Source organism: Monomorium pharaonis, chromosome 4, assembly GCF_013373865.1.
Source record: "Monomorium pharaonis isolate MP-MQ-018 chromosome 4, ASM1337386v2, whole genome shotgun sequence".
Classification (NCBI taxonomy): domain Eukaryota; kingdom Metazoa; phylum Arthropoda; class Insecta; order Hymenoptera; family Formicidae; genus Monomorium; species Monomorium pharaonis.
In genome coordinates, this window is record NC_050470.1 from 21071521 (window position 1) to 21093659 (window position 22139).

Here is a 22139-nt window from a genome sequence, read left to right on the forward strand (position 1 = left end):
TTGCAATTTAGAGAGTGATAATTTTTTAAATTTTATTAGTAAAATATAACACATATATATATATATATATATATATATATATATATATATGAAGTTTTAGTATTTGATTTAATTATTAGTTAGTTATTATTTAGTTATTAGTTAGTTATTGTTTTGATAATAATAGCTTAAAAAAAATTGTTTTTATTTATAAATATTGTTGATTTACTTCAATATTTTTTCTTCTCATAAAAATTGTTATTGAATAAAAATGAATAAATTTTTCTTAAAAATCTAAAACATTTTTTTTTCATGCAAGTAAAATATATTTGTTTAAATTTATATCAAATTCTTTTTATAAAGGAATATCAATCACTTTACAAATAATTTTTTCGATTGTAACAATGTCTCTCAGGAATTTTTCTAGTCATCTTCAACTGTCTCTCTCTTTCGGAGAAAAAGTCAGGAAATAAATTCTAACCTAACCTAACCTAACCTAACCTGACTATTAGTTTCTTGTTCTATTTTTGTGAATACTGCAAAATGACAGTTTCTCGATTATTGTTAGCCGATCGCATACAAAACTGTCATTCGTGAAAATTATTCGTACATGCTCAAAAATGGGCTGCAAATATTAATTAACAAATTCGCAAATTCGAATAGATTTGGTTGTTTATATAATACATTATTTCAAAATTCGAATCGTTTCTTAGATAGCATGGTTCATTCTAAAAGATTTTATAAAGTTTTCTTCCTTTCTAATAAACTGTAATTTCTTGGGAATTCGTAGAAGAAGACATAAAAAGTTACATGTACCATGATTGGAATTTCTCAGAACTTTTCAAAGTATTTATACAGAATTATTATTTATATTAACAATATATCCTTTTTGAATGCAATAAGAAAAGCATTTGTGAACAGAGAAATGATTAATAATAATTAATCATTTTTTAAATATAAAAACATTGAAATCGACAGTATTCCAGTGAGAAATGATTGATCGAAAAGATATTGATTTGATACAAAAATCAACGTGAAACGTTCTTATATATTAACCCTCCTTCTATATATTAATCTCTCCAATGTTTTTTCCGCAACCTTAATCCCTCCAACCAGGGTATTTTGTTCAGTGCGTTTTTACCGTTATTAATAATTTTGAAAAAATTCAAAAATGTTTATAATCTCTTTATATCTTTCACTAAAAATCAATGTAAAAATAATTTTGAAAATTATTTAAATATTCTTTTATAACAACTATCTGTTGAGAAACATACATTATTGCGTGTTTTCTTTAAAAACTTATAACTCACAAACCAATGGATGAAATTTAAAGTTTAGGGGCGCAAAGGCGCAAATTAAAGCTAAAGCTAAAGCTAAAGCTGTAGCGCAAATAAGCAAAAAAAGAGATAATTAATTAAATAGAAATACTTAATTTCGTGGCATCAAGTTTAATTTTTAAATACAGTAGGATTTTCAGGTTGTCAGAAACAAATTTCTAAATAACAAAGAACGAATTTGTATTCTCAAAATTATTTTTTAGAAAAAAATTCAAAACTTTCTTTGCCGCCCTGTATTCTGTTATGTATCTCTGTGCAAAAATTTTTGTAAATAACAAAAATATTTAAAATATTTGTAAATTATACAGAAAAATACATTTTCATGAAAAAAATTTTTTTGCTATTTATACATAACACTAACGTAGTCTTTTTCAACCAGAGTTTTTTAGTTCCGCACACGACATTAATGACTTATCGTTTTAAAACTAACAAGGAAACCTCGCGAACCCGAAAATTTTGATTTTAATGAAACTTGGCATACATGTAGAGAGGGTAAATACATGAATTTAGAAATTTTTTGTTTGGACTTATAAACGTTTAAAGAGGTGAAACCACCCTTCAAAGACATTTTAGCCTTTTCTAGATGTATCTCATAAATTAAAACAATATCAAAAAATGTTTTATACAAAAATTTTACAGCATAAATACCTTTATTTAACTAAGTTTTTATTAAAAAAAAATTTTTATTTAAAAAATAAATAGCATTGTTAAATAGAGATACTTATGCTGTAAAACTTTTGTATAAAACATCTTTTGATATTTTGTTTAGTTTACGAGATACATCGAGAAAAGGCAAAAACCTTCAACTTTTGAAGAGTGGTTTCAACCCTTTAAATCGTTTATAAGTCCAAACGAAAAATGTCTAAATTCATGTATTTACCCCTACGTTTATTAAAATCACCCCAAGTTTCATTAAAATCCGAATTTTCGGGTTTGCGAGATTCCCTTGTAAGTGAGCTAAGGCTCGAATTTTTTTTCTTCAAGTTCTCTACCACAAGATCTTTTTCTAGAGATGGGAAGAATTATTCCATGACCGCTGGTTTTTTGGAACTAACGATTGTTAGAAATGGGGAGGACATGAATAACCCTAGTTGAAGAGTTTAGGGATAAGACTATTTTGAGGTTAGAATCTACGGTACTTACACTATTCAATGAAATATTTTTTCCGCTTTGCCTTGTATTCAACAATGGGTATTGCATGGATTTAACTCGAAAACATGGATAATACGCACGGTATATTATTAGCATGAAAGGGCTCGATTTTGCAAATGCGAAGGAGAGAATAGATGATTACGCTCAAGCATGTTCGAGAGCACTTTGATAGCGTTAATCAGCACGCATCTCTAAATGCACCTAGTTCTATGTGCGTTGGTTTGCTAATTATATTTAGCGTGTATAAAAATACAAATTAGCATTTATTAAGCGATGGTATCTCTGTTAAAATGTAATTGAAATTATCCAAACTCTAGTATATTCTTTTTTTTATCCACTCTAGTAATTCCTGACGAATACTCAAAATATTTCAAATAATAAACTGTGAGGTGTTCATTACAATGAATTTTAAGGAATACTTCAAGGTAAACTAATTATGGTTAACTCCTCAAGAATTCATGTATTCTTCTACTTCTGCAAATATTATTTTAAAATGATTTCTCTATGAACTTCTGTTTATTTCTGTGGTATTTGGATTAGGTAATTTTATGATTTTATTATTGCAATATCCGAATATAGACAAATTTGAATCGTATCTATAGTTCTGTACTGTAAAAAAAAAGAGTATGTAAAATTACAAGCGTATTTGAGTACGCACATTTTTTTACAATAAACAAGGGTGAAAATTATACAATTTACGAAGTGCACTGACAAGAGAGGTTAGGCAACTCGGAAATTTAGAATGAAAAATGGAATAAAGGGAACGATATTTTGTTAAACAAAAAAAAATTTTCTTCATAACTTTAAAGTACTCTTAAAACCGTTTAACATTTGTTTAACAAAATTTTTTCTATTTTTATAACTTCGAAGATATTTGTCCGGGAAAGGAAAAAAAAAACGATTTTTCTTCGAAGGCATGTTTTACCCCCTCAAAGTGTAACTTGTAAAATCAAAAAATAGTTTCGTGTTAGGAAAGAACTGTTCTACTTGCGCACAATGTTTTAAAATTTTCAGAATTTTCGGATTGCTTGCCTCTCTCGCGAGTTCCTGTGATAAGTCATATAAATTTTATCCTCGTCCACGTGATCTCGCAATATTCTCTTTTCAAACAATGCCAGTTGAAAGAGCCCCCTCGAATTCCCGAACCGTGGTACTTGACGCGCAGCGTCCGCACCTGCGATACGCGTCCTCCCCTCCCCTGTGCGCACGCCTTCCCAACCCTACCCTTCGTCTCACCACGGGAATGATAGTTCCCCCACGTTGCGGCCGACGTTCCCCCCTCCAATCCGCCGCGCCGCGCGTTTCGCTTCCGAGAGTCTTGCTCGGTCGGTTAGAATTCAGTTGGTGGTGCGTCGCCGTTGGATGTGGTGTTGTGTCTACGAGTGCGCGGAGAGACTCGCGGTGTTGGTCTCTCGCTCCCCTGAGGTCTCGCGTGGGAGCGAGCGAGCGAGTGAGCGTGCGTGCGTGCGTGCGTGCGTGCGTGCGTCGTGCGTGCGTGCGTGCGTGCGCGAGTGAGTGATGCGCCGCGCGCTCCAAGAGCGAAAGAGCGAGAGTGCGTTGTCGAGGCGATAAAAAGAGCGCGGCGCGCGTACATGCGTGCGTGCGTACGTACGTCGTGTGTGCACACGAGTGTTTCCTCCTTCGTAACGCTTTCGGCTGTTCGTTCGTTCGGTCGGCGCGTATAGCGTTATATACTGCGCCGCGCGCGTGTCCGCCGCCCGCTGGTCTCGATATCGCCGTGGCTTCTGCTCTCGCACTTCTACGGCCGCGCTCGCGCACATATACATATACATACATACGTACGTACGTACACACACACATACACAACGTACGTACGGAGGACACACGGGCGCAGCACGACGTGTTGGAGGCATGACAGCTACGCGGGAGTGTTACCCCATACGGTAGGAAAAACTCCATGCATCGTGAACCTCTTTGCGTTTAGCGATTCCGATTGCGACGACGACGAAGACGAGGACGAGGACGGGGACTGCGACGAGGACAACCGAGAGCTGTTGGGCGGTGACTATAGAGATTCTCTACACGGCGACTCTACACGACCTCGGTAGCAAATGCGTAACGTCGAGTCGCTACGACCGACGACGATGACGTCGACGACAACGACAACGACAACGACAACGACAACGACAACGACAACGACAACGACAACGACAACGACAACGACAACGACAACGACAACGACGACGATGATGATGACGGGGCCGCGACTTGGCCACAATTGTTTTGTCCGAATCGATACGCCCTCCGGCGTGGCGTCGGCGGGCACTTTAGTATGCCGCACGGCACACGAACGGAACGGGTCTTCCCGACCTTTCCGTGTGATTTCATCGCCGTATTCGTGTGTCTCTCGTTTTCCTCCTCCCCCCCTCCTTTTCTATCTTTCTCTCTCTCTCTCTCGCTCTCTTATTTGTCCCGCATTGCTGAGTTGAAAAATTCGTGTCTCTGTCTTTATCGTACTTGTACCCGTCCTCTTCCCAATTGTCACTTCCAGAAAGATTCTCTCTGAAGGTGTCTGAACGTGAGACGGGACCGAACTTCTCCTTCACGGTTTTATCTCTGAAAAATGGAGCGGAGAGAGCCCATAGTGTTTCGCTCTCGACCGTTTCTCGCGCGCTGTCATCGTCGCGAATTCGTTGCTCTCGTCGCGTTATCGCCAATTTCTTCGCGGCACACGCGAGTGTGCCAGGGAGTTTTTTTTTTGTCCTATCGGCGACGCAGCTCCGCAACTGCTTTGCTCGGCGGCGCCCCACCAGCAGTAGCAGCGGCTTTCGGACTCGTGTGTTTTGCTTTTATAAACGAACGGTCCTCTCGTAGTCGGGTCGACACTATGACAAACGAGCGATACATCTCGTAACATGTACGTAGTACACGCGTCGTAACGTCGGGTGCCTTGCTCCTCTCTCTCTCTCCCTCTCTCGCGCGCGCCCGCGCGCGCGCGAGAGACGTAAATAGAGAATGAAAATCGGAATGATTTCGTATTCCGACGCGCAAACAGTGTTGTCTGTTTACTCTCGCAACGAGGATACGATTGCGCACCCCCGACGTACGGCGACGATCGAGTTAGTCGCGATTAACTCGCGATTTCTAATTTCTAGTTCTCGTCTCTCTTTCGTTGAGCTCTCCCCCTTTTTCTTCCTCGTTGAGATTATTAGTTAGCCGCTCGATTGATCTCATTGGGATTATACAGGGCGTTCTGAAATCGTCAATTTGGAAATAATCGTACCTTTTTATTTTTCTAACTTCTAGACATTTCTTGTCCTTTGTGTTTTATTAATATTTTTATTTATTATAATATAATTAACAATTATTACGAGCAAATTAAGGGGATCCTGGAGTGATAGAGTTACCGATATTTTTTTGCGAACTTGGATCTTTAAATTGGAATAACAAAATGCAAAATTCTTTTACATGATTAAAGTACGCACAAAAATAAAGGGAGCGACGTACGATTTGTTTTGATAAATTAAAAAAAAAAGTTATTTATTAGTCACTAATGACAATATTTGCTTTATACAAAAAATCTACAGTTTATATGTATAAAATGGTCCCGTTGCCTTCTAGAAAAAACTTTCAGGAACAATATCGTGCAATTACAAATAAGATTAGAAGCCTAGAAAAAAAGATTTGTATTCCGCAAATTGGAAAATGAGAAAACGAAAATATAGATTATATACGCGTAAAAAGTTGATAAGTAGAGCAATATGAGAAAAATTTTGTTCTTTCTTAATATGAAATTCAATTCATAGATTGATATTATGTGATTAATATGTGTACTTTAATTCTGGAAAAGAATTTTTAAATCTATACAAGAAGTACATATGAAATCTCATTAATGATGTGCATGAATGACTCTACATTATCAACCTTGATCAAATTTCAAAGGCACTCCAGGATCCCCTTAAAATAGCGTTTTTTTTTTTTAATTTAATTAATCCCTGACGATACGCGTGAAAATAGGAAGCTACAAAATTACTGAACATTTTTAATATTTTCTAATATCATATGTAATTTTTACAATTTTTTTGTAGGTTTCCTTTTTTTATAAATAAATAAACAATTGTCTATTTTTGCGAGAAAAGTAAGATAGGTAGAAATTTTAGTCTGGTATCAATTTATAATCAATAACCTAACAAATCTATAAATAATAAGATTGTTGCGAAAAATTTAGTTTTTCACAATTTTTTTCATTGACGGCAAATATCTTGGATCTATCATATTGTGACTTCTTCAAATTTGATTTCAGATTCGTAATCAGCGATTAGAAAAATATAGAAATATATGTTTTTATAAAAATCTACTGAGCCATTTAATTATGTCTCTAAAAGGATTAAAATGTGAGACCACTATACGCAAGCAATTTAAAACATTTCTATTTTTTGTGAAGTCTTAGATTTAAATTACTTAAATTTAAAAAATATTTTAATAAATTTAAAAAATATTTTAATAAATTTAAAAAATAATTTAAATTTAAAAAATATTTTAATAAAAGAATTGCAAAAAAGAGACTATTCTTTTTGTAACTTTTCCGGAATTTCGATCTTTTATAATTTTCTAATAAATTTAAAAAATACACAAGATCTGTCTCAAATGTGACATTTCATTGTTTACTTTTGTACGCTTATTTACAATGAGATTGTGGCAAAAATTACCGCAATTATAAATCTCTATTTTTTGTGAAGCATTAGATTTGAATTGCTTAAATTAGAATGTTATTTTGATGAAAGTATCTTGAGAAAAAGAGAGATTATTTCTTTTGTAATTCTTAAGGAAAATTCTGATTTTTTATAATTTCCTAATAACTAATAAATTTAAAAAATACATCGAAATAAAAATTGGATGAAATGTAACATTTTATTGTTTGCATTTGTACGCTTGTTTACAATGAGATCGCCACAAAGGTTATCGTGATTATAAAATATCTCTAATTTTTTAATAGAATACTAAAAAGTTGTTTAAATGTATTTTAATTCTCTGATTTACAATAGGATTATTCGTGTCATGCTCATTTTATTTCTTTAAAAAATAGAGTACTAATTAATTATAAAATTTATATATAATTTTTTAATAAAAACACAAGCAAATTCTATTGTTTGCTTTTATCCAAATATTGATGAGTGACATTTTATATTGATTTTAAATGTCTCGAGGATTATTTATATCTTGATATATTCATCATCAAAGGTCAATTTTATATTTTACAACAATCAACATTTGTCTTTCGTCATTTCTAGATAGAATAGATTTTAATCATACCAATTCTGCTCGATGTTCTGCGAGATGTTTATATAATGTTTTTAACCCACAAAAATTCTTCGAAATTTTGGGAAAAAGGTTTTTTCAAGATGCTTTTTTCTTTGCTGTAATTTTTCGTTTTTTTTAAATATCACTTATTATGTCATTAATTTTTTAAGGGCTTTCATATTTAAGAGCTCTAAGATAAATAATATAATTTATCAATAAAATTCGCTAAAATGTATAGCTTATTATAGTATTTTTCTGTATTTTTTGAGAAAAAATTTGAAAACTTCTAGAAAATTAACACTGTTTAAATATATCGTTCAAAGAGGGAACATAATCGACAAACTATATTTTTCTATTCTATAAACAGACTGATTAACTCCCTGCACTATACTGTCAGTCGCTATCGCGCATTCAATTTAAAAAAAAACATAATTATGTCGTTTATAATATTTGAATAGAACGGATTCGTACGCTTCGATTAATCGATGGAGATTAATCTTGGAGCACGGAGGATGCGTAAACGTAGAGGAGGAGAGAAGACGGTTATGGACTACTATATGTGGGATTGAGGAATTTACGATATTTTATATTAAATATACTTTGTGTTGAATTTTTGAGATTACCGTTGAAATTACTTCTTTACATACTGTTTAGACGTTATAATATGGCCACATGAATGTTTATCGTGTTGTCATAAAAACTGCATTTTAGTACTACAAATAACTGAAAGTTTTATGGGTGTGTTTTTTTATATCATTTTCAGAAATATGTCGGATATTAATCTTTTAAGTTGTGTAACTTGAAGGGCTTGAATATGGCTTTAATGACGTAAATGAGATAATGTTTGACGTAATGGGTACATGCATTTGACGTGTAAAGTTATATTCCCTGCGTTCAAGGTTATGGACCCCTTGCGAGTGTCGCGAGTCTGAGTCTCATAATCCCTTCGAATGTAATTTGATTATACTTATTTTACTTTTAGTTAATATATTTGTTATAATACTTATATAATAATACTTTTACAATGCGCAAAGAGCCAAATATATATATATATTTTTTTTTACACTTTTCTGTGATACTATGTACAAGATACTGATACTTTTGTGATACTGATGTGCAAAATTTGCCACAGAGCGTTAATTTTTTATCTTATAGAAATAATGTGATTTTAAGAATGTATTTGTTGGTAGTGTTCCCTACAAGTTCTAGGTTAGATTAGGTTAATTACCAATACAGGTAATTGCAATCTTTTTTCTCTATTTAATAAATTATGAATTATGTTCATTATGTACATCCGAAGAACTTTTGTTCGTAACATGATTGGTAGAACTTTACGGGTAACAAATTTGTACCGACAAGAACGATGTTATATAAATATTTACTGAGTTATTTAAACTAAACGAAATCGTGGTTTATAACTCCCCCTTTTCTCCTCTATGACTTGCTATCCCGGATGTGTGTATCGTATTTCTGGTTCTTTTTTTTGCGCGGCGCGCGTCTTGCTATTCAAATCGACGTTGCAAAAGGCTGTTGCATCGTTTGTTGCTGGAATGAAATATTTATTTGCCTTGCGACACGACAAACGTCACTGACGACTCCTCGAAGCCACCATCTTTTGTATTTTTTTTCACTCCCGTTGGCTACAACACCTCTTTTCGAGCTTATTCGATCGAGCTTGTGTGGAGCAATCGTGTCACTTGGCGTTTCTGTGAAACGCTTGCGTGTAAGAAAGGATAATAAAAATTATTGCTTTTTTGTTTTAACAATCGCGTTGAATTGCAGCTTGTTGTTTTTGTAGTTTTGTAGGTGTCGCAAAAAATGCGATATTTTGCACGCGGGAGTAAAAAAACGTTGCGATATGACGATATTTATAAAATTCGTGAAAGAGCAAACACGACGCGATTGGCAATAAATAAACAAATATGAAGGTCAGTGTAACGTAACACGTGTCTATTCTTAATTAATTATACGAAAGCGGAGGTACGTTTAATTGTGAACGCGCTCTTGTTTAAAATGGGATCACCGTGAAGGTTACTACAATTACAAAACACCTCTAGGTGTTTTTTTTTTTAACGGAGTATTGTGTTCGAATCACACTATATATAGCGATTGCGTCTGCGTCTGCCTTTGGGTCTCTCAACCAATCAGAAAGGAGTTTCATTCTAGCTTTTTTTTATTGGTCGAGAGAGTTACAGACGCGATCGCTGGTGTAATTCGAGCATTAAATTTATTTGGATTGAAGTAAACGCGGCCGATACGTTGCTTATTCATACTTCACGTTACTTGTTTAAATCGCGATAGCCACGATCTATCAAAAAAGTTTTTAGACACGTGTAAACACGGTGTAAAAATGTTATTCGACATGTGACCCGTAATATAAAGAGGAACGAAGATCGTCTTCGTGCTTTGGCCTAACATTAAACGCGCAATGTATATTCACGTATGCACGCGACGGCTTACCATTCTTGGATGGCTTTAATGTTCTCCGTTTATGCATGATAAATAAATAGAATAAGTGACTTGGTTATATGACCGACTCACCAACGCCGATCAGACATGCAACATTCATCGTTCGCACTTACATTATCACGTACAATGTGTGTGATAATGCAAATATCGAGCTTTGCGACACTCTATGAGTTTAGAAAAAATACTGCGAAATAAATGCAAAATTAAACTCTCGACGCCCGTTAGCTGTTAGTTAAGCCGGCATTTTTCCGTCTCCTCCCGATCCCGCAGTTTTAGTTGGCGCATGTACTAAAACTTTTGTGAAAAAATAGGAGAAAGAATGCGATTGTGTTTATCATATTAATTTTTGACGTTCCTTGTTATGTTAAATTTTTTTCTGTGTTTTAATAGTGATTAGATCTTATATTTAATTCCACAGTCACACAAAAAAAAAAAGTGGTTGGTCCGGCGGACTAGACTAGTCAATTCTTATGTATTTTGACCCGCTGAATCCGAATCTAAAGTCAGAATTGCAAAGTTAGCTCGCATTTTCTAACCTCAAAAAAAAATTTTTTTTTAATATTGGTCCGGTGGGCCAGACTAGACAATCCTTATGTATTTTGACCCGCTGAATCCGAATCCAAGGTCAGAATTGCAAAGTTAGCTCGCATTTCTTAACCTTAAAAAAAAAATTTTTTTAAACGTTGGTCCGGCAAACCAGACTAGTTTATTCTTATGTATTTTGACCCGCTGAATCCAAATCCAAGGTCAGAATTGCTGAATTGGCTTATTTTTTCCTAACCTCAAAAAAAAAATTTTTTTTTAATGTTGGTCCGGCGGACCAGACTAGTCTATCCTTATGTATTTTGACCCGCTGAATCCAAATCCAAAGTCAGAATTGCTGAATTAACTCATTTTTTCCTAACCTCAAAAAAAATTTTTTTTAGGTTAGGAAATGCGAGCTAACTTTGCAATTCTGACCTTGGATTTAGATTCAGCGGGTTAAAATACATAAGGATTGACTAGTCTGGCCCACCAGACCAATATTTAAAAAAAAATTTTTTTTTAGGTTAGAAAATGCGAGCTAACTTTGCAATTCTGATCTTAGATTCGAATTTAGCGGATTGAAATACATAAGGATTGACTAGTCTAGTCCGCCGGACCAACCACTTTTTTTTTGTGTGCCTGTGTAATTAAAAAAGAATTTTTTTTGTGGTTAGAAAATGCGAGCTAACTTTGCAATTCTGACCTTAGATTCGGATTCAGCGGGTCAAAATACATAAGGATTGACTAGTCTAGTCCGCCGGACCAACCACTTTTTTTTTTGTGTGCCTGTGTTCTTTTAGCATTATATTTATCTTTGCATTCAACATTATTGCAAATTTATTTTCTGGAAATTTTTTTGGTCGTTGAATTCTAACCTGACATCAACATTTTTTATTTTAAGAATTTTAAACTTTTCGCCTTTCTCCACACACACACACACACACCTTGAATTTTAAAAATTATACATCTTTAATCTTAGATTCTGAGATTAAAAATGTATAATGTCATTAACACTCGAAAGAGTTAATCATGTAAATAATCCTCAGATGACATTTAAAACAAAGAAAACTTTATAGAAATTTTGAAGTTTTACTTTTTATATATTATATTTCAGTGTATTAAATTTTTTAAAATTGAAAATTTTTTCTTTAGGATTTTGTGATACTAAAAAACTCAAAAAGTTTTAAGAAAATATAATCGTTAGGTTGTTAACATTTAGAAAAATATTGTATTTTATACATTTTTCTCAAAAAAAAAAGAATAACAAAAACATAACGAAAAATTCTGGAAAATACTTTATAATGTACTAACATCGTAAAAAATTGTCCTATTAATTTCATAATAGATTAATCCTAAATTCTCCATTAAAAATATGTTAATTTTTATTATTTATATGTAATATTTTTCTAATTAAGAATTAATCACCACTTATATTTTTTATACTTATCGATATTTAGAGACCATATGGAAACAAAAAAACCCGGTATATGTTGTTGAAAAAAGTAGTTAAATAAACGAGAAATTGCTAAAGAAAAGGTAGAACACTGAGCAATCCATTATAACGCAAAGGATAAATAACTCAGATACTTATTTGATTGCCAGAATCACGTGTTGCAAGATTAAAATGTTTGTCATTCGATGAAATTTGAACATTCGACGCGCACATTTAAAATGCGCGATACATTTTACAAAATAATTTTTTTTTTGTATTACAATTTTATTTTATTTAATAATAATTTTAATTACATGTAATAAATTATTTAATTAATTAATAATGTACTTTTATGTCACTTTTACGTTAACATTAAATAATTGGATTATTTCAAACATTTTGTAATTTTTTAGGATGTATGTGCCGTATCTCGAAGCATTGTCAATAAAAATTTCATAGATTGTTTTGCTATTACATTTGAATACTTATGTAAAATTTTAGCATTATTCTCTTATTTGACTTATAAAAGTTTTTGATTTTTTGCTTTTGATGCTTGAATAAAATCGCTTTATAGTACTTATTTATATTTAATGGGAAAATAGCATTTTAGAGTTTAATGACATTTTTTACATATACTAATAAAACTTTAGTAAATTTTTGTGCAAACTTATTCGATTGGTTTCAAAGTTACTTATCTAAAATTATAACAAAAAGTGGCCATCGCTGCATAAACCAAGTTATTTATTTTTTGTTTTTTGGAAATAATTACGTGGCCAAAATTTGAATATTTACGACTAAATTTTTTGTCATCGATTAAGAAAGAAAGAGTTGATATTGAATTAGCTAAAACATTATTCTCAATCAAATGCAGTGCGAGAAATCATATATGAAATATTTTTGTTTTTTTAACATGTCTTTAATGTGTATTCTTATCTTCTTTGTATGTTTTTCCTCTTTCGTCCTTTTAGTTTCTTTCTTCGAGATCCACATGGTTGATTGAGAGTGCCTTTTCGACCATATACGCAGAAAAATAATATCACGATAAACTATATTTCTTTCACTTCTTTTCCTGAATGTGTAACACCATTGCATCTATCCTAGACTCTACGATTGTATATACTTTTGTTTCTTTTGTGTGGCCACTCTCTGTTATTTTTCGCCGCGCGTCTCTCCCCACGCAGAAGAAAACGCGTTTAAAGCTCTTTGTGCTCCGAATGAAAAAAAAAAAGCTTTCTTCCCGCGACCTCTATGAGGTTACGATACATACTCGTAAACTTTTCAATGTGGCTTAGGTTGACAGAGCGGCGCTGTTGAGAATAACTTTGCCGATGTATCGCAATCTGTATCGTATACATTTTGATTCCGTCGACGTCGGGAAGAGAAACGTTTCCTCAAAGTTTTCGTTCTGAACGAAGAAACGGATTACTTTTCCTTGAAACATCGCATATCTGTGCGAAACGGTGCTCATTGCGCGAGTATTGCGATACGTTGCTAATATTATCTTCAACCACGAGCATAAATCAATTTTAACAAAGAATGAAATCCGAATTGAAACATTATATGTATGTATGTGCCAGAGTATATACGTATATACACTGTAAACACACACACACACACACACACACACACACACACACACACACACACACACACACACACACACACACACACACACACACTTTAACACTGTCGATTATCTTTTCCCGATATCGGAGCTCTTTATTTTGAATAAAGAATAAATTTATTCCGACCTCTCTAAGACCCAAGATATTGCATATTTACGCGAACAGCATTTCATTACAACGCGCGAGGAAGCGGCGATACGTCGCGTCGTCTTGTAAACAGTTCAAGGAAGTAATGTCGAAAACTTGTCTCGCGCACAAAATACGCGATCATCAACAAATTTAGCTTTGATACGTAACAGTAATACATAAAACATTTAACAATATTAGTACATTAATTCTTTCGACCGAGTAATACATAAATTTTGCGAACGCATCGATAATTGTCGATTGTTTTTTCCCCTTCCAGTAATCGTACCTTTGTTGCATAATATCTTATCATATAAAAGGACATCTCTTTGCAGTTTTTCTATGCTGTTTCGTATTTCGTAATTGGTTTGTGTAATAAACTTGATATCGTTATATATACATATATATGTTCCTAAGGCTTGTATAGGGTCCTTAGAAACCACCAACTATTCTTTTAAGAGTAAATTATTTATAAAACGAAAATTTTAATATGAAAATGTCGAGGTTATAAGAATTTGTAAAGTAATTCTATAGGATTTTTTTTTTTTTTTACATAATACGAGCCTGCCAAAAACGTGGCAATGTTGACGTCACAGGAAGATTGGTGTAAACACATTCTATATTATTGTAACAGTCGAATTTTAGTATATAAGAAAGAACATTTTTTAATCTAATAATTTGGATTAATTTTTTTGTTAATTTTTTGAATTGAAGTGATTGGCAATTTAATTTTTTTTTAATATCTACTTTTTAAACCGTTGAAAGAATATATGCAAGAATATTAGAAAATTTTTATGTAAAATCCTAGGTACATATATTAATGAAATATGAACTTAAAGATTCGCGAATTATATACATATATATCAACAATTTATAACTTATATTTAATTTAATTTTTCTCACAAAATGTTCGATAATTAATTTTTAATTAAAAAATGAATAAATATTAGTTTAAACCATATTAAATTAAAAATTAGAATGTATCTCGGAATTTTCGTTTGACAAGAAAATTATCTTAAATTATTAACGATTTAAGTTAGCGAATTAGATTTGAATTTCGCGCGCTTGGAGGCATGATGCTATAATAAATGGTAAAATGGTATCACGAAACGGCCTTCTTAACACGACCCTCTTTGAGATCTTTATACAAATGTACAATACTTTTATTAAAAATTATTTTTGTTTTTATACGAACCTACTTGTAATTTATATACGCATAATTAATATCGGAATAGATCACAAAATATCAATGCATAGTGAAATATTACAATATGGCAATTATTAAAATAAATTTATAACCATGTTTATTTCATAAATAATGAAAAAATTTGTCGTGAATACCTGAATTTTAGCTCTGAAGCTAGCTGCAAGGAACTAGACAACGAATAGTTTGGTTTATAATAGCTATATAGTATAAATGATTATATTTTGCTGCAATTTTAGGTATATAATTTCTAAACGAATAAGCAGATCTAAACACTTTCATGAATATTTATTAGAGTTTTATTAGTATGTATTAAAAATTAATTAAATTTGCAAATAAGTACTAAAAACGTGGTTTTACATAAGAATTAAGAGTAAACAAAAATTAATTTTTAAACCAACAAGAAAATTCTGATCAAATTTTATTATACATAGATATTCAAACATAATAATAGAACGATCTATGAAATTTGTATATATATTTTAGATATTTAGCTAATTACTAAAGTACTAAGAGATATGACATCTTTAATATTTATATATTAATGACAAAACGAAGCGAGGAAGCGTATATTTATCCAAATATTGCAAGAGACTTGAGACCAGGCGGGATCTGTGCCCTGGAACGCGCAAGCTGGTCGGGAACATTGTTCGCCAGACACGGCATATGTTCATGAAGGTCTTATGGCGTCGAGAGAGCAGGTGGTGGCCGGGGGAAGACAGGTATCTCTCGGGGTTTTTCAGGAAGCCGCCTATCGTCGAGCCAGGTACCGCGATCGGTATTTTCTATAATAGCTGCTGCTATACCAGACGGGATAGATTTCGGACGTAAGAATCTTTATAGCGAGTACAATGCAGGATCCAGACTGTGCGCGCGACCTTCCGAATCCCTTTTTGGAATTTTATTCTCGCGCGAGGTACCCTAATACGTGCGGCCTTTTGGCCCGGGATAACTTCGGGATCAGAGATCCTGGGAAAAGGAAGGAAAAATAAACGCGAGGCACGTTTTTCATAGCTGTAAAGGAAGGTGATTTCTGTGATCCTCCCCGATGTTTTTCGATTTCTACGTGACGTGACGCTGTCGTTTCGCGACTTATCTCTTGCGGTATGACGTTGCTTACGTTGATAATGATACATTACCGTGAATCAGTCTACACGATAAGAGAAAGCACGTTTTCCCTTGGTAAAGTGGTAAGCGAAAAGTATGTGGTTTCGAACAAAGCCCGTGTCTTCACGAAATTATCCTTATTTATGTTATTATTGTCTGTAAGTAAAATTATGTTAAAATAGATCTTAGTAATTAGCTATTGTAATTATCAATCTCAAAGTTACTTATGTGACATTTGTTTTCATATTTACGAAGTTTTAGTCTCACTTTTATATTATATTTTGTATTTTTTTTTTAATAGCGATTCACGTTTTCTCATTTTAAAAGAAATAATAAATGTCGAGACAATTATATGTAATTAAAAAATCTTTTTTTAACATAGAATATTGTTTTACAGAAGAAAAATTTATATTAAATTAACAATTATTGTTTTATACATAAGCAAGAATATATATATTTTTTAACTTTATAATCTTAAATTAAAATAAATATTATTTTTATTTAAATATTATACAGTATGAATCATAGTTTTTTATGCTAAATCGAATCGAATTACTTCTTTGTTCGAATTTGAATCAAATTATGAATCGACAAAATTTTGTTTAAATCGAATTAAATTGTTGAAACATAACTTTTAACTAATAACATTATTATTGTTTAGTAGAATTTTAATATAAATAATGTAGCAACAAAAAAGATTTCTGTGTAAGAGAAATGACATTAATTATATAATACAAATTTATTTTAAATTTGATTTTATAAAATTGTTAATATGTATGATTTTTCACAATTTTAACAAATAGGAGACCGTATATGAATGGTTTTTCTTCGGATATTTTTTTAAAAGTTTTGAATAATTTTGGATTTAAATTATATTTAAATCTGAATCGAATAGTTTGCATATCTTTACGATATTATAGTTATCTAAAAACTGCAACATATGTTTTGACAATGATAATTTGATAATTAAAAAATGTTGATTCTTGGTTTGAAAATATTGTTTCTTATCCGATATTTTTTTTCTCAATTAAAAAAATTAATGTTAAATTGATTATATTTTTCTTGGTAAAATTATACAAATTTCGTTATGTAAATAAGTTTATGTAAGATAAAATTCTTTAAAGATTGTATATTTTTGCGTATGTATGCAGAAAGATTTCTTTAGATTTAATAAATAATTTTGTTTGACTATTTTAAAGCGTATATAAATTTTGTACACATTTCTTTAGATTGAATAAAATTTATTAAAAACAAAGATATATGGGGCGTTCTTTGTGAAAATTGTCACCCGCTGCACATTTTATTTTTTGAGATAAATAAATGTTTAAGTGCTGAAAATTGTCATTGATTTTTCTTTTGAATGCAAAATTTTTAAAATTGGCGGATCCAAAATGGCGGTCAAAACAAAGAAAAAAGCCATTACCCCAATAAAACAGTTACGTGACATCATATATGTAATAAGACTATATTGCTAGTTGGGCTCGGAAGAGGGTGAAAACATTACGGTGCGACTTGATGTATCTTGACAGTTTTGCGCACGCCCAAAAGTCGCTCACGCTACCGCGCGCCCCGCGCGTGCCTATTAACCATGTGCCACGCTTGCGCACAACGACGCAAGTACATGATTTTTACTACGTGTATCTCTCTTTGATTTTACCCACTCTTCCTATGGGACAAATCCGACATTAGCAATATAGTCTTATTACATATATGCGTGACATCCACGTGATTTACATGGATTACGTGGATGCAAATTTTTCCATAAGTTATCCACGAGGATGTAACGTTCTTTTTTTATCATTGCATCGAATTTTTTTATCTTCGAAATATTTATTAGATTTTCTGTGGATATTAAGAAATTATAGGGAATTTACATGGATATTTTGAGAAACGCCGTTTGCCAGTTAGTGCACGGCGCCGTCGATAGGCGGCATAACTCTCTTGGGAGTAAAGTGCACCCGATGCGCTATATAAAGACCACTCGCAGCACGATTAAGACAAGCAGTAATTAGCTTCCTGCCCGATGTGGAAGAGGACCGCCACATAATACTATACTTTTATGATTTACTCATTTTAATTAAGTGAATGATTTGCTACAAGAAAAGTGATCTTCACTCTAATTAAATGAAGGATCACTTATCGAGCAAAAAATTTATTCTTATAAAAAGTAAGATGTCACTCCATTTCAAATAGTCGTATTTTACTATCGCTTAGAGTAAAATTCCATTCTTTTGAAGTGACGTTTTACTCCAAGAAATTTAGAGAATACGTTATGTTATGAGGAAGTTTCTAAAATTTATAGAATTTTTACGTGGTTTCTACGTCAAATTTATGATCGCATTCACATAGATTCTAGTACCGTTTTTAAACGGATGTCCACTCGAATATTCACGTGGATTTTACGATGCCGATCCACGTAGCATTAACGCGGATATCACATACTGTTTTATTGGAGTATTTATAATATAAAATAACATTTGCACATTATTAACCTTAACCTTAAATGTTTAAAAAATTTACCTAATTTTTAGTTTAAAATAATTTTTTTTTGTCGTAGTAACCATTGAAAGTTGCTTTGAATCATTTTGACAGTGTGTATTACACCTATGTCTTATACAGGAAGTATGTATTTTAAGAGTTCAAAGTAGCATAATTTTTCTAATCTGTAGCTTACAAGATATAACATTTTATATTCCATAAAATAAAAAAGTATTTTGTTTTTAACAACTTTGTTTTGAGGTTACCACATATTCTATAAAATCACGGATTTATGATTGATTCTGTCACTAAGGTACTTATAAAAAGGTACTCTAATGATAAAAATAAAGTAAAATGGTGGCCATATTGATACAAGTAATAAGTATATACGTTACGTAACCTTAAAGCAGAGTTTTTAAAAACAAAATATTTTTTAATTTATGGAATATGAAATGGTATATCTTGTAAGCTACAGATTAGAAAAATTATGCTACTTTACTTTTAACTCTTAAAATACACACTTCCTGTATGAGACATAGGTGCAATACACACTGTCAAAATGACCCAAAGCAACTTTCAATGGCTACTGCGACGAAAAAATAAATTATTTTAAACTAAAAATTAAATAAATTTTTTAAATTTTTAAAGTTAAGTTAATCCAATTGTTTTAAAATAGATATCAATAAATTTTAATTTTAATTTTAATTTTAATTTTAATTTTATAAATTTCTTTTCAGTTTATTTTAACCCAGAGTGTATTTTGAAAATTAACAACACTCTAAAATCAGGGAACATCTGAATCGGCTTTTTTCAGGGTCAAATAATATGTGCAAATGTTATATTATAAATAATGGCTTTTTTCTTTGTTTTGGCTGCCATTTTGAGTCCGCCAGTTTGCATTCCCAAATTTGTCACACGGTATTTAAAAGTAGAAAGATCAACGAAAATTTTCAGCACTTAAACTTTTATTTATCTCAAAAAATAAAATGTGCAAGAAGGGGGCCATTTTCACAAAGAACGCCCCATATATATATATGTATATTAGGTAGTCGAATAAAACTGTTTATTAAATCTAATGAAATTCTCTCTCGCTCTGTGTATAAGACAATGATTGTTGATTTGATACTTAATTTTTGTTATATAGAACAAGATTTGTATCGAAAAGCAGTACACACAAAATATAAATGGACAAATGCGCATTGAAACTTATTCTCCTGTATTTTTATATTATGATTAGCTTTCTACGTTTATTCCTTTTTTAAATTGAGAGAATGCGCGCTGAAATTTGTTTTCTCTTTGTTGTCTTCAACATTTATCGCGCCAATCGATCGATTGAGAAAGCGTGCTTCGCGCGCGCATTTGCAGCCGTGGATGAGCAATGCGCAATTTACCAGTTTGCAATAGCCTCGCAACAATCACGGAATGCGCGTCGCAATTGTTGAGCACTTTCGCTCTCACGAGCGCATCACTGATCGCTGCGGAAGCCACTGCTAACGTTGCAGCAAAACTGGGAAAGCTCTCGACCACAATTCGGTTAAGTTGTAAAAAATCGTGAAAGTCAGAATCGACTTATTTATACCAACACTGAATGTCTCAAATCGAAACATCCATGACGATTTGCGTGCAGAGTTAGACTCTTAGTTACGCGTAATCTATATGAATATCGTGAAAGATATAAAATGTAACATAGAGAAAGAGAGAGAGAGAGAGAGAGAGAGAGAGAGAGAGAGGAGGGAGGGAGGGAGGGAGGGAGGGAGGGAGGGAGGGAGGGAGGGAGGGAGGGAGGGAGGGAGGAGGGAGGGAGGGAGGGAGAGGGGGGGGATGTTTCTAGATTGAAATAATTTCTAGATCACGGAAGGGATGAAAGTAATAGAAACTTTTGTTATTTTTTAAATAAAATTTAATATTTTCTTATTTATTTCTTAATAATTTTTTAATTTATATCGAAAATATTTTATATTTATTAATTAAATAAAACGTTTTTGTTTTTATACAAAACAAACAAAGAAGAAAAAAGACAAATTTAATCTTGGAGCAATCTAAGATTCTCATCGATCTTGATTCTTATTTATTTTAGAATCTTACCCTGTACATAATACACTTCACACATACTCCTTTTTTTATTTCCCCACACAATAGCATGTGTATGATATACATATACATTTATGTATAATATATTGTAAATTTTATATATTATATATAATATGTATATAATATATATGTATTACACATGACATATATATATTGTATTTTCAGAATTGAATTTTCTCCAAGATTTAATTAGGATTTCATGTGTTTCTATGGTATTGTATTCGAGTCTTTTATGGATGCATGGTATTTTCTGAAAAGATGTTCTTTGGGTTTGCTAAACTTTTCGTGGAAACAGACGTGAACGATGGTTGTTTCCCCACGAAAGGCTGTAAGGCACAAAGGAAAATCAAACCTCTTATTTTCTCTCTCTCTCTCTCTCTCTTAAAAGGTATTGTCTATCTATCTCTCTGTAAGTCACCGTTATAGATACATGACTACGCAATGATTGTTTGAAATCTTTTAAAATATTTGAAGTAATGATTAGTGAGTAAACCGAAAGAAGCAGATTATGTTTCGCTGATACTAGTTTCATTTTTTTAAGGATTACTATCAGCGATTCCAACTATCATGAGGTTTCTACGCGATTAGATACCATATTAGTTGCGTAGTTTCGTCTAAACTTGCCCAATCTGTGATATTTCAATCAAATGATCTGAAAGGTCATCGAATGGCATTTGAAAATTAATTCTTTTGTTTTTGCGCTTTTTAAATTTAAAAAAATGATATTGAGTAAGAAATTGAAGAAACACAAAAAAACTTTAATTTTTTATTTTTATCTGCTGAAAGAAGATAAACTAATTTATTACCTAAGTTACAGAAAATACAAGTTTGTAATTGAAAGATTAGGCTATGATTAATTCATTGTTAAGATGAAGAAACATCAATGAATTTAAGTAATAGATACAATAGATACTAATCTCAATTAGATAATTGAGATTAGTATGAAATGTTGAATCGTATTGAATCTTTTAATATCAGATGCCGTGCTTTCCTTTAAAGTCACAAAGAAGAAGAAGAAGAAGAAGAAGCAAATTTCGCGATCGTAATTGCATCGCAGATGCGCGTACTCAATTCTCTCGAAATCGTAATATCAAATGTGATTCGCTGCAACACGAGAGCGCGCGAGACGAGTTGAAGACGCCCAAACGCCGCCGCTATGCGTGTACACGTTCACGCATTTGCCCTTCGTTCCTTTGAGATTCGTTCTAACTTCGAAAAGCTAGTTATCCATCTGCCTCTTCTCGGCGCCGGGGGAATCTTCTCTCTCGTAGGAAGTTGTGTCCTAGTCGTGCGTACAAGAAACGAAAAGAACAGCTTATTTTTTTCGACATTTAGTATATGTAGTAGCACAA

The 22139-nt window shown here is 32.3% G+C and overlaps 1 protein-coding gene across 3 annotated transcripts in view; it reads left to right on the forward strand.

The window, feature by feature from the left end:
• Positions 1-22139, forward strand: part of LOC105836958 (RING finger protein 44) — a 91975-nt gene that overhangs the window by 26204 nt on the left and 43632 nt on the right. The window contains exon 1 of one of the 3 annotated variants that reach the window (XM_036286408.1): positions 2456-4372. The exons of 1 other annotated variant lie outside the window; for it this stretch is intronic. Coding sequence is in view for 1 of the 2 variants with exons in the window: in XM_036286410.1 (XP_036142303.1) it covers positions 4341-4372 (32 nt within the window). In the remaining variant the exon portion in view is untranslated. Of the gene's footprint in view, positions 1-2455; positions 4373-22139 lie in introns of those variants that run through there. One more of the 3 variants, XM_036286410.1, reaches the window with a different exon arrangement.